General features: G+C 41.3%; 1 protein-coding gene and 1 long non-coding RNA gene across 7 annotated transcripts in view; one reads left to right on the top strand and one right to left on the bottom strand.

Moving 5' to 3' along the window:
* Nucleotides 1-13806, top strand: part of LRRC9 (leucine rich repeat containing 9) — an 83645-nt gene that overhangs the window by 62854 nt on the left and 6985 nt on the right. For all 6 annotated transcript variants that reach the window (XM_048853852.2, XM_075129955.1, XM_048853851.2 and 3 more), the window contains 3 exons: nt 2434-2559; nt 12665-12848; nt 13151-13322. In XM_048853852.2, the coding sequence (XP_048709809.1) occupies nt 2434-2559; nt 12665-12848; nt 13151-13322 (482 nt within the window). The remainder of the gene's footprint in view (nt 1-2433; nt 2560-12664; nt 12849-13150; nt 13323-13806) is intronic.
* Nucleotides 2198-13806, bottom strand: part of LOC142072597 (uncharacterized) — a 69418-nt gene continuing 57809 nt past the window's right edge. The window contains exons 2-3 of the long non-coding RNA XR_012669100.1: nt 8888-9032; nt 2198-2484 (exon numbers count right to left, since the gene is read on the bottom strand). This is a non-coding gene — a long non-coding RNA (uncharacterized LOC142072597). The remainder of the gene's footprint in view (nt 2485-8887; nt 9033-13806) is intronic.

Raw genomic sequence — 13806 nt, 5'->3', positions numbered from 1 at the left:
TTCAGTTGTGAATTTAAAACAGAAATATATTTACTTTCTAATAGGAAAACAAATTTGGAACTATAAATGTAGATCTAAATACCAGGGCTTGATCCTCAGCACCTGCAACTCCCTTTGGTATCATTGGAGTTTACAATGTCAGGCTTCTCAGGAGATACTCAGCACCTCGCAGGATCAAATTACAAAAGCGAGAGTCCTAAATGTGTCTGCATTTATTTTTACAGTTAGTAAATCTGCAGACTTTGACCTTTAAAAACAAAATCAGCCTGGGACACAGAGAAAAAGCAACAGGTTGCTGTTTAGGTCCAGTACTAGTAGGTAAGCTACAATGGTATAAAATCAGTGTGAGACCTCTCTGCTAGCCAAGGAAGACATTTGAAAATGGGATCATATAGTTAAATAAACCAGGCACAGGAGAACAGTAATAGCAGCTTTCTGCATCAGCTGCAATCTGTTAACAGAACAGACTATCAGTAGGTATAAACAATGCAAGGGCATTTTAGGAATGTTATATTTACCTTTTACAAAGTTTAGAATTCATATTGATCAGCAGGAACCAATTATACACCAAAAGACACTACTGGTAAAGTCACACCTATCAAAAACCAGGCCTGTAGCCTGCAAGGTCACTTGTAGGTGACAGGTAAGTCACAATTTTTCCAGTGTTAGAGCTTTTAAAAGTTATTAGTTTTATACTGCAGCTCCTTGACTGGTTAAAGTTATTATTGCTCCATTGATTTCAATAGGGCTATGACAATTTACACCAACTGAGGATCTGCCCCAATATATTTTATTTTATACCCTTTAAGATATAAAAATAAGAATATTGATTAGAGAAACATACAATACTGCCAAAAACAGGATTCCTTTAGGCCATTAAAGGGCAGGTCTGGTGGGAGTGGCATGAAAGGCAGAGTGAATGCTAGAGTGTTGCATCAAGCAACTGCTGATAGTCTGAAGTGAGTTTTGACTTCACCAAAGCTTAATTTACTAATGTACTCTGCTGTTCTTTACACTTGTTTTGGACCATTCAGAATCTGCTATTAAAACGCTGACATACTACAGGTAGTTTTTATAGCACAGCATTAAAAGTTCTCACCTCTGGGTTCGATTCTGGTCTATGCCACTGAATCACTATGTAACCATGAGCAAATCTCTCGGGAGAAATTTTCAGTTTGACCTCAACCATGCCTTGATTTTGCTAGTGCAAATTTGTGGACACAAATAATTTCAGGCCCATTTTTTGGACTTCTGTTTATTTAGACCTGCAGTTTAAAGCACTTTGACATCCAAATGATCTAAATTGTGGATGCAGATAATTCAGGCACAGAATTATTTACACATTTATTTGCACCTCTCAAATTAAGGTCAGGAGCTAAAAATTTGGCCTCTAATTTCTTTTTGCCTCAGTTTCTCTCCCTACAAATATTTATACCTACAAAAGCCCTTTGAGAGATCCTTGGATGAAAGACACTAAAAAGTGAAAGGTATTATGATTTGCCTTTTTTTTTTTTTTTTAAATGTGCTAATTGTAAAAGCCACAGTAGTGGTATTAGAATGAGCCCTGCAGAATTTTGAGCAGGTGCTTGAACCTGGAACGGTGGCAAAAATTTTCTGTAGAACCTACTGTTGTTTGTTTGTGTTACCTTGTTAATAGAGAGAAACCCCTCAAAGAAGTGAGATTTGACCCTGTAGACAATGTGCTGGCTGGCTGTGTTTTGTAGCAGGATGGAAATGCCATTTCCTCAAATATGTTTTCTGGAGTTGTGAGATTTTTTTCAAACTTTCTGTATTAGAGCAATGTAAAAAGGGAAAATGAATGAGATTCTGAAATGGATGAAAACCCAGCGGAATCAACTCCAGCAAGTTCATGCTATAGCCCAGTAAAAGCAGGAAAAAACCTGGGTGCAATTTATGAAGGAGCAGAAAGCCCAACAGGAAGTGCAGGAAGCCAAGCAACATCAACTCCTACCCAAACTTTCTCTCCAGACTTGGCTGTTTATGGCATTCCTTCCTTAGAATTGCATAATTCCAAACCCTAAAATCCTTATTCAGAGGGGCACTCTCACCTCTCATATCCAAGGTGGTGTTAACAAGGTACACCTGCTACCATAAATCAGCAAGCATCAGCTAGCATCTGTCAGCAGGGTTCAGACACTAACAGGGTGGAATAACAGGAGAACCCTATTTACAGATCCTCAGATAATATATTTATCTTTCCTCTTTCAATCCTATTTTGTGCTAAATTATAGAATATCAATTTTTATGTCCTGTCTATAATACTGCCTGGGACAGGAACAGAACATTGTCATCTCCATTCATTTTTAGCTCTCTGGTTTCGTTCAGACATTTATTCTTAAGGCAAGTTATTCTCAGGTTTTTCTTCTGGATCAGAATTCCATTTTTTGTATAACTTATATTGTCTCTCCTCAGGTTACTCGCAAGATGTCCCACCGTCCACTGCTTGTGTTTCGATTGCCCAACCTGCAAGTGTTAGATGGAATTACAGTGAGCACGGAGGAGAGGGCAAGAGCTGAGCTTCATTTAATAGAACAACAAGTAAAGAATAATTCAACATTATTAGAGTCAAACTGAAATCTTAGAACTTTGAAATGAAAAGACCTATTACATCCAGAAGGTCATCTCTTTTAATGAAGGATTGTTTTCACATACACCTTTATGCATTGTTCAATTCAGTCTCAAGTAGTGGAACTTCCACCACTTCACTTAAGAGGCTATTGCATAACCTAACACTGTAGAATTTACTGTCAGGAAATTTGTCCAGATATTCAGCCTAAATTTAACCTTAATTTAGTTCTATTGCCCCTAGTTTTACCCACCTTTACTATTCTAATAATTCCTCTTCCACCCTCAGATATTTGTAGTATCTTAGCATGTTCCTCTCTACTTTGCTCTGTAGACTCTCTTAATCTTTCCTCCTAAAACAAATCTCTAGCCCCTGATCATTTTTGATGCTTTCCCTATGTTCCCTTCAATTTGTAAATGGCTTTCTAGTAATGAGATGTACAGAAATGAACACAGTACTCCAGGTGCTATTATACAACATTGTATAGACAAGGGCTGAGATGAAGAAATCAGGTCGCTACTGAATTTCATAGGCACTTGTGCACCCAACTAATTTAGGCTCCTTTGAAAATCTTAGTCTGGGACTATTACTTTCTACTTCCTGACAACGATGGCTCTGCATATGCTGTCCAAAATTGCATCGACCTCTTTTGCTACTAGATGCATCACAAACTGAACTGGTACCTATTTTGCTCTTCACTATTAGCCTTAAATCTCTTGCCACCCATGACAGTCTTAAATCTCTTTTCAGAGAAAAACAGGGGTTTGACTGCCTTATTTTGTTCGGTCTGCCTCTCTTATTTATAAGATACACTTAATCTTGACATTATTTGGTGAGTCCTTTAGTACAATGATCTTGCCTCTTATTTAACCAACAATCTAATTGTGCTCAAGTTAAGACTCTAGCTCAAACAGAGGTTACAGGCTTGATGCAGAAATTACTGAGTGAGGTTCTGTGGTTTGTGTAGGTCAGGCTAGATGATCACGATGGTCCTTTCTGACCTTAACATCTATGAATCTTAAGAGAAATTCAAGTTTTCATGAAATGTGGATTTCAGATGCAGGCTTAATGGGCCTAAACCAGTCCTTTGTGTAAGGAGGTATAACTCCATTCATTGTCGTGGAAGGAGTTACAACCACTTATAGCAAGGCTGAATTTGGACTGATATGTTCAGGGGTGTATGGAGGCCTTTTGCATGGAGAGAAGTGTATTTATGTGGCACTTACTAATTGCATCCTTCATCTGATACTTTTATAAAAAGTTCCAGGAAAATCCAACTTTATTACAAGTACAATGTTATTACCATGATTCAATATTCGCAAAAAGAAAAGGAGTACTTTTGGCACCTTACAGACTAACCAATTTATTTGAGCATAAGCTTTCGTGAGCTACAGTTAGTCTCTAAGGTGCCACAAGTACTCCTTTTCTTTTCATGATTCAATATTGACAGTTACAATGACTTCCACACAAATATACTGTCCTCTTTGGTTCTGATAATACCAGACTGATAAGCTTTTGATACAGCAAAGTGACAGGAACAGGACTTGCCATAGGAGGATCCACTCACACAACATCTGTCATCCTCCTCATTGGATCAGTCCATAGTCCCAGACTCATCCTCCCCATTTCCAGAAGACTATAAGTCTTACTAAGACCTCCTAAGGAGGATAGCTACAGAAGCTTTGGGCATCCAGGCTTAGTTTGTCTAAGAGAATACTCAAACTTTTGGACATTCTTCAGTCCTCAGCCCCAGGGAGGATTGTCCTCCCTATAAATGAACCTCTCTGGGAGCCAGTGAAGACCTTGCAGCACATGCTAGCTTCCTTAGTTCCCTTAACTAAGCATGTGGGCAAGCAGTACTAAGTCCCCATTCAAGGCGTTTAATATTTCTCCTCTCTCCCAGGTCCAAACTCCCTTGTGGTTACTGCCACAAACAAGAGGACACAACAGGGAAGGTACAAATTGATTCCCAAAGAGAAAAAGGCCAAGAGACTGGATTTAATGGACAGATTTATTCCACCTTGTCTCTCCAAATGCGCATAGCTAATAGGAGGCTCTTTTATCTAAGTATGATTTTGTGAACTAGAACACATTAACTGGAACTGGAAGATGCGAGGGAGGAATGTCAGGCTTTCCTGGTAGAAGGCTACCTAGTAGCCAAGACATCACTCCAGCTGGCGCTTGATGTAGCAGATGCTTCTTCCAGGATTATGGCCTCAGCTGTAACAATGAGAAGAGCCTCCTAAATACAGAACTCCAGCATAGCGCTTGAAGTTCAACATGATATAGAAGACCTCCCCTTTGATAGGTGGTTTCTGTTTTCTGAGAAAACCAGTGAGACTCAACGCTTATTTAAAGTGTGTTACATTAAGCTCTTTTGGGAGGAGGAGAGATCTATACCCCAGCCATCCAGAGAGGGCAACGAGGGGGTCAGCAACAATATGCTCAATACTTCCAGCAGTATTCTAGGCAGCATTCCTTTTCAAAGAGGAGGCATAAACAGAGGAAGTGGTTCTCTGATTCCACCTGTAACCAGCTAGCTCATCCTCAATCCGCTTTGGGCGAAAAGCCCTTTTGACTTTTGCCTCAAGGACAGCATTCTAGCCACCAGCAATCTCCTCTCATATTCCTTTTCTCTGGGGACAGACTGTCCCACTTTTGCTATGATTGGGAAGCCATAACTGGAGGCAAATGGGTCTTAAGCACTTTGAGAGTAGGATATACTATCCAATTCCTCCCATCCCTTTTCAGGGATCCATCTCAAAAATTGTTACTTCATCAAGAACTTCAAAGGTCATAGAAGTCCTTCTTCAAAAATTAGGGGATGATATTTTATTCCTGGTACTTTCTGATCCCCCAAGTGAAAGGTGGGGTCAAAAACCCATACTTGATCTTTGAAATGGCAACGAGTACGTCATGTATATTAGGTTTTATATGGTCACCCTAGTGACCCTCCCCTTGTTAGATCACGATGACTGGTTTGCTGCCCTCAGTCTTCAGGACACCTACTTCCATATGGCACAGCCACAGGAAGTTGCTGAGACTTGTAGTAGGAGACCAACATTAGCAATACACAGTCCTCTCCTTTTGCCCGTCCTCTGCCTTGCATATATTCACCCAATGCATGCCGCCATTACTGCCATATCTTAGGATGGAGGGAGTGTCTCCCTTAACAGGACTATTCACTTATGCAGGGCAAATCAGAAGACCAAGTCCTTAGTTGTGTCCAATTTATACCATGTCTCTTTGATCATCTGGGACTCGTCCTGTACAAATTAAAATCCACATTAGTTCTAAAATCTTGCCCCTTCTCCACACTCTGAGTATGTTTTGAAGTTGCTGTCCACATGGCCCTTTGTACTTATGTCATTTGGCATGCAAGATTGGCTCCATACTCTTCAGGGAAGATTAAAATTGGTTTTACGCCCAAACTGTCATTATTTGCCCATTCTAGTTTGGGTGCCTCAGGGATGCCAGGACTGCCAAAAGCAGTGGACAGATCAGAGCAATATTTGTGCAGTTGTACATTTTGCTCATTTCCACCCGTCCCTGCCCCCAAACACAACCATAGTTACATTTGTCTTGATAGGTTGATGTACACATCTGGGGACACTGAGAGCCCAACTTTGTGGACAGAACAGGAGACATAAGGACAGCCATACTGGGTCAGACCAAAGGTCTGTCCAGCCCAGTATGCTGTCTTCCGACAGTGGCCAGTGCCAGGTGCCCCAAAGGGAACGAACAGGTAATCATCAAGTGATCCATCCCCTGTCGCCCATTTCTAGCTTCTTGGAAACAGAGGCTAGAGACACCATCCCTGCCCATTCTGGCTAATAGCCATTGATGGACCTATCCTCTATGAATTTATCTAGTTCTTTTCTGAACCCTGTTATAGTCTTGGCCTTCACAACATCCTCTGCAAAGAGTTCCACAGGTTGACTGTGCATTGTGTGAGAAAATACTTCTTTTGTTTGTTTTAAACCTGCTGCCTATTTCCTTTGGTGGCCCCTAGTTCGTGTGTTATGAGGAGGAGTAAATAACACTTCATGTCACAGTGTGGGACTCACCCCTGTGGCGCCTCCTGCTGGTCTCTCAAGGAATTAGCTCTTCCAGCCTCTGGAGCGCCCTCTGCAGGCCGGTGTCCCGCTTGCCATTGGCCCCGTGTCCCTCCCAGACCCCGGTGCCCCTTCTATTCAGGGTGCTGCCCCCTGGCAGTACCCCCACAGTCTCTGGTTCTCCCCTCCCGGGGAACCCCCACCCGCTATCCCCACTTCGCCTCAGTCTTTGGCTACTGCCAGTCACCATTGAGCTCCCGCACACTGAGGCAGAGTGCAGTGTATAAGCCAATCATCACAGGCAAGGGGGGTTTGGACCTGCTGCCTCTGCGTACCTTTGGGCTGCCCCCTGCAACCCCAGTACCTATCCTAGGCCGTCCGCCAGGCCTGCAGCCTGGGGGCTTTCCAGTCTGGAGTCTCCCAGCTTCTCTGGCCTTCCCCAGCCCTGCTTCACCTCAGGTACCCAGGTATGCTCCCTAATAGCCGGGCCCATCTCCCTCCACAGCTAGAGGAGACTTTGTCAGCTCCTGGCCCACTGCCCTCTTATAAGGGCCAGGGCCAGCTGAGCCCCGGTTGGGGTGTGGCCATAGCTGAGCCTGCTTCCCCAATCATCCTGGGAACTGCTTGCTCCCAGCCACAGCCCTCTCATGGGCTGTTTTAAGCCCGTCAAGGCTGGGGCGGGTGACCACCCCGCTACATTTCCTTATTTACTTTCTCCACACCAGTCATGATTTTATAGACCTCTATCATATCCCACACTTAGTCGTCTCTTTTCCAAGCTGAAAAGTCCCAGTCTTATTAATCTCTCATCATATGGAAGCCATTCCATACCCCTAATCATTTTTGTTGCTCTTTTCTGAATCTTTTCCAATTCCAATGTATCTTTTTTGAGATGGGGTGACCAAATCTGCACGCAGTATTCAAGATGTGGGCGTACCATGGATTTATACAGAGGCAATATGATATTTTCTGTCTTATTATCTATCCCTTTCTTAATGATTCCCAACATTCTGTTAGCTTTTCTGACTGCCACTGCACATTGAGTGGATGTTTTCAGAGAACTAGCCACAATGACTCCAAGATCTTTCTTGAGTGGTAACTGCTAATTTAGACCCCATCATTTTATATGTATAGTAGAGATTGTTTTCCAATGTGCATTACTTTGCATTTATCAACATTGAATTTCATTTGCCATTTTGTTGCCCAGTCACACAATTTTGAGATCCTTTTGTAGCTCTTCGCAGTCTGCCTGGCACTTAACTATTGTGAGAAGTTTTGTATCATCTGCACATTTTGCCACCTCACTGTTTTACCCCTTCTTCCAGATCATTTATGAATGTTAAATAGGACTGGGCCCAGTACAGACCCCTGGGGGACACCACTATTTACCTCTCTGCATTCGGAAAACTGACCATTTATTTCTACCCTTTGTTTCCTATCATTTAACCAGTTAACACCAATCCATGAGAGAACCTTCCCTCTTATCCCATGACTGCTTACTTTGCTTAAGAGCCTTTGGTGAGGGACCTTGTCAAAGGCATTCTGAAAGTCTAAATTCACTATATCCACTGGATCCAGCCTTGTCCACATGCTTGTTGACCCCCTCAAAGAATTCTAGTAGATTGGTGAGGCATGATTTCCCTTTACAAAAAACATGTTGACTATTCCTCAACATATTATGTTCAGCTATGTGTCTGACAATTTTGTTCTTTACGTATCATATAACATGTCAGTTTTCTAAAGCTTTGAGCAATTTACATTTGCCAACCCTTTCTCCTTCACATCAGGAGCTTGTCCATTCATGTATTTACCAGCAATACAACAGCAATGTATTATGTGAACAAGCAGGGAGGAGCTCAGTCCAGTCAGATCTATCAGGAAGCGATGAAGTACTTTTGCATCAAGGAAGACATTGTCCCCATGGCCGCTCACTACCTGGTCCAAGAATCAGCTGATTGACCACCTCAGCAGGAATTTCTCCAGAAATCTCAAGTGATCTGTGAAGAACAGCATCTTGAGGTCGATTTTCAGGGCCTAGGTCAACCGATGGAATGCCCCATTTGCAATAAATGACTACAAGAAATGCTCACAATTTTGCTCTCGAGTGGGTCAGTCCCTGCTCTCTCTCTGATGCCTTCTAACTGAGCTTGGGGTTTTTGCTAATCTATGCCTTCCCTCCCATTCTGCTCATTCCTCAGGTCTGTCTCAGACAAGATCACACCAAACTGATATTCATTGTTCCAACCTTGTCGAGATGTCAGTTCTCCGATCTACTCAGTCTATTGGTCCAACCTCTAAGACTTCTTCCCCTCCTTCGAGAGCTTCTGTCAGAACACTGTGGTCAGATGTGGCATCCAGATCTGGGCAGCCTGTACCTCATGGCGTGGATGCTAGACGGTTAGATAAAGCAGAAGAGAGATGTTGAACAGTACAAACCAATGCACTGGATCAAACCTACTTGGCCAAATGGAAACACTTCTCAATCTGGACTGCTGGTCAGGGAATTCAGCCAATGGAAGCCCAGATTCAGGATGTTTTAGAGTACCTGTTGCACCTTAAATTGTCAGACCTTTCTCTCAGTTCTCTGAGGGCCCACGTAGCAGTGGTTTCGGTGTTCCATCCCCTGATCCAAAGAAAAGTTCTCTTTTTGTTTTTCCCCCAACTCTGTGGTAGTTAGGTTTCTGAAAGGTGTTACTCGCCTCTTCCCTCCAATAAAGAACACTGTTCCCTTTTGGGACCTTCACACTGTGCTCGCTACCCTCATGGGTTCCCCATTCAAGCCTTAACTGCTCGCTCTCTTTGACAAAAGATGACCTTTCTTATTGCACTAACATCTGCCAGAAGGGTAGGTGTACTTCAGGCACTGGTGGCAGGACCTCCATATACCCAGTTTTTCAAAGGCAAAGTAACCTTAAGGCCACATTCAAAACTAACTAAAATGGTAACGAGTGATTCATCTCAACCAAATATTATACTTGCCTCTATATTTTCTGAAGCCACAGACAAATGTAGGTGTCTGTGCTGTGTCTCATTCCTATGGAGGAAAGTCTGTTCGGAAATTTGATTTATAAGCTTGAAAATTATGATTTGGTACGGAGTCTGCATGCCACAGGTGCAGCAGATTGCTTAGCTTTAAGTCTCCTGGTTGTCCTGTGTCAATCATTTTGTTGTAGTAAACCATAACGGATTTTTATTAAAAACAGATAAAAACAGATATCACAGGAAATGCTCTTGACATAGACTGATTTTTGCATTTTATCCTTTAAGACATCCAAGAACTTCCAGGGATCTAAGTGGCCCCAGGACCTCCATCCCCTCCCACTGAAAGTTCCCCACCACCACCATTGAAATCTGAGACCACTGGCTATCATGCTGCCCAATGGAATCTTAATATTTCCTTATGCGCCTTCACCGGGCGGTCTGTATCCACATGTTCTCTTACACTTGGATTGTAAGCTCTGTGGGACAGGGAGCATGTTTTCATTTGGTGTTTGTACAGGGCCTAGCACAGGGGGAGCCTGATCCATAGTTGGGCTCTTAGGTGCTACCCCAATATGAAGGAGCCATGTAGTGAGCATTCTTTGGTTCCATTGCAGACTGGTGATTTTCACATCACTTGGTGCACTTTCTTCAGATCTTTGTTTAATTGATCCATTATTTGCCTGCTGTCCAGAAGGTAGTACACATTTTAACCATCCATCCCTACCACAGCATATGTGTAAAACAGTGAGGAGAGCTGGGTTCGTTTCCCAGCTCTGCCACTTACTTGCTATGTGGCTTTATATTGGGCAAGCCACTTAACCTCTTCATGCCTCAGTTTCTCTGTTTATAAAGCACAGTAACACCACTTTCTCACCTGAGTAAAGCATTTTGAAGTCTATGGATAAAACACTGTAAGTAGTCAGGATTAATATAGGCATCACTAGTCAGCTTTGATTGCCCATTTGTCCAACTTTCTCCCAAACACCTCCGTATCATACTGTCCCGTATGTATGAGAGGAACTCCGCATAACATCTACAAAGCCATTATATGCCAATATTCTCCTTTAAACTCAACTCTGCCAGGATACCTACAAACCACTTGACAATGGCTAAGCAGTTGCTGTGACTGCTGCTTACACTAATCCTAATCATCTCACTGTTGCCTTGTGCTCCCCATCTGCTTGTAGTAATTACCCATTCTCTCATCATACATTTCGACTGTAAGCTCTTGGGGGTAGAAACACTCTTTTTGTCATATGTGTGCGACATGCTTTATTGTGATAAGGCTCTCTTGGTGCTACTGCAATACAAATAATAAAGGTGTCAATTTAATAAAGGTGTAATTGATTTCCCTGATCTTAGGGCTAACATTGATAGTAAATCACACACAATCCAGATATGTCAAAATCCCTGTATATCGGGTTCTGCCTTAAACCTGACCTTGCAAACACATGCAATCACAGACCTCCTTATGGATATGCTAGCATGTCAATTGGTAGGATCAGGGCTTTAGTGAGTTACTTTGCTACTGAACACATTTTTGCCACTTGAAGCCACAGTCCTTGTATACAAGAGTTCAAGGCACTTGTGGATTGAGTCACTGCATGTGTAAATGTTTTATTTCAAAACTGACCTGTATTCTTATACATTGGAAATCACTTAAATAGAAAACATAGCAGGATTAGCAAAGCAAGAGAAGTATGTTAAGGCAGTATCTTTAGAGATATCTCTGTTTTATGTTAAGGTTCAATGAAGATGTTATACCTAGTTAGCTAGAACAGAACTGAGCCATTATCTCATTAGGTCATTGAAGTGGAACAACAGAAAAGATTTTTCAAGTTTGTCAGTTGCATTCTAGTTGTGCTTTTTCAAGTCCTTGTTAGAAAGTAAGGAGTGAAACCCTATGGTGTCATTTAAGTGGAAAAAATGCTTTTGATGTTAAACTTCAAAACAAATTTTCTCAGCAGTAAGTAGGTTAGCACCTTATTTCCTACTACTCAGGTTGTTGTTGGAATGCTCGGTACATAGTATGCCATTGCTTTTTTGTCTTTATGCTTAAATTTCTCTCCTCTTGTTAATGCTTTTCACATTGACTTGGAGATGGTTTTAAGGATGGACAGTCACTTTACTTGCATATTTTATAGGTTTTTTTACAATTTATTTCTGCATTTCAAAAACAATAGTAGATTTCTTTTAACCAGACAAATGAGCACTGACTTATACTCAGCATAACATCAGACACTAGGATTTTACTTATGAAACAGTATACATAGATTTATTTATGAATTGGTTGGTATGGTATTATAAAGATCTTTTCAACACTGCAATTTTACAAGCCCTCTGCTGATCATCAGTTTACACATTAGATGTATTCTTTTTTATAAATAGCTCTGGTGTGCTACTGTAGCTTAGCTCCCAGAGTGCTCCCCAAACTTTAGCAATCCCCAGATTTTGTAAATATATAATCGTTAATCCATTCAGCATGCACAGCTTCTATTTTTGTGCTGCAGTTCAACTGGCAACTAAAATAGTTTAATCTCAAGTTAGTAACAGTAGACTGACTGCCCGATCCTATAATCCTTTACGTAAAGTTTTCCCATTGACATTATTATTATGAATTATTTGTACCACAGTAGTGCCTAGAGGCCCTGAACAGAATTGGAGCTCCATTTTTGTTGGTGCTAACACGGAGACAATCCCTGCCCCAGAAATCTTAGTCTTCATTGACAAGAAAAAGGGAAGAAGAAGGAAAATATTATTATCCCCATTTGAAAGCCAGAAACACAGAGGTTATCTGACTTGCCCAAGGTCACATGGAGTCTATAACAGAACCAGGAACCTAACAGAGTTCTCTTCAGTCCTAGTCCAGTGTCTTAACTACAAGACCAAAGACTCCTCTCAAAGACTGTTTTAGTAAGTATTATTTGTGCATATGTTTTTCTGGGATCATGCTCTAATACAGTATCTATGCAGCTTATATATTTTGCCTCAAAGACCAAACTATGAGACCTATTTATTTGCCTTTTGTTTTATTATGTAGGGAATCCCAGTTACAAACTCCCCTATGGACTGTGGATTTCCTGGATTACCAATTACCTTTTCAAAACATCCTCCCATGAGAGTAACAAATGTGAATCTGCTTGAGGGCATCAACCATTTATTTGGATCTGACCTCATGTTTCCTCATGTATTTGAAGATCCTTTACTGAATGAGGCAAATAAACGTGAGTATAGTATTCTGGTTCCTTTCCTGAATGTAAAATATCATTCTATATTTTCCAGTACTGGACATTACATATTGGCTAAATAGAGTAATTTTAATAAGGGCATTTTGACTTGCCAAAGATATCTTGGAGACTATCTGGAACTAATGGTATTTCAGTTGCATTTAAAAAAAAAAAAAAGACATTCGTTCATTCATAGTTGACTTTATTTTGTACTATTTATATATAACTAAATCTTTGTGCACACCCTGTTATTACTGTTGTGATGTCTGGAGGGTGTCCATATACATTTTGTGATTCAGATAAGAAATCTAAGAACCCAGGAATGGTGACAAATAATCCTCGAAGCATCCATGCAGAAATAGCTCTCAGGCAAGTAAAAGGAGCAACAGCTAATCTTCTAAACCAGTTGACACAGAGTGGTACTACCCGAACTGCATTTGTACACCAGAACAGCAGAGAAAATGACGGCAGGTAAGATTCTTATCAGCAGGAAACATTGTTTTTCCTATTTTTGCTAGCACGATGCTTCCCTTCTTCCTTAATCACTCTACAACTGGGAAAATCTGACTTTTTCTTCTTTCCAGGGCTGACAGCGTTTTCTTTCCTCCAACCCCTTCTCCCGTCATCCAAAAGATGTGTTTTAATTGAGTCATCATTCCCAGCTTCCCCTGAGGGATATGTTTTCCTGTCCCCTGATAAAGCTCCTAATGTGACTAGTAAGACCAAAAAACATGCAGATAAAAAGGTTAGCGCTAGAACAATGACTCATTTGGCATGTGATTAAGATAACGTAATGAACAGGAGCAAGCAAGTGTCCCACAAATCCAAGCTGATTCTGTAATGTAGCTTGCTCAAGCCTTCCTGTTTCATTTTTTGTTTTCTTCACAGTTCCTAATTTTTTGTTTACTATTTTAAAAATTGAATATATCACAGTAGCAGCAATTAAGAGTGAACC

The sequence above is a fragment of the Caretta caretta genome, chromosome 6 (genome assembly GCF_965140235.1).
Source record: "Caretta caretta isolate rCarCar2 chromosome 6, rCarCar1.hap1, whole genome shotgun sequence".
Lineage (NCBI taxonomy): Eukaryota > Metazoa > Chordata > Testudines > Cheloniidae > Caretta > Caretta caretta.
This window is presented reverse-complemented; position numbering and strand designations above follow the sequence as displayed.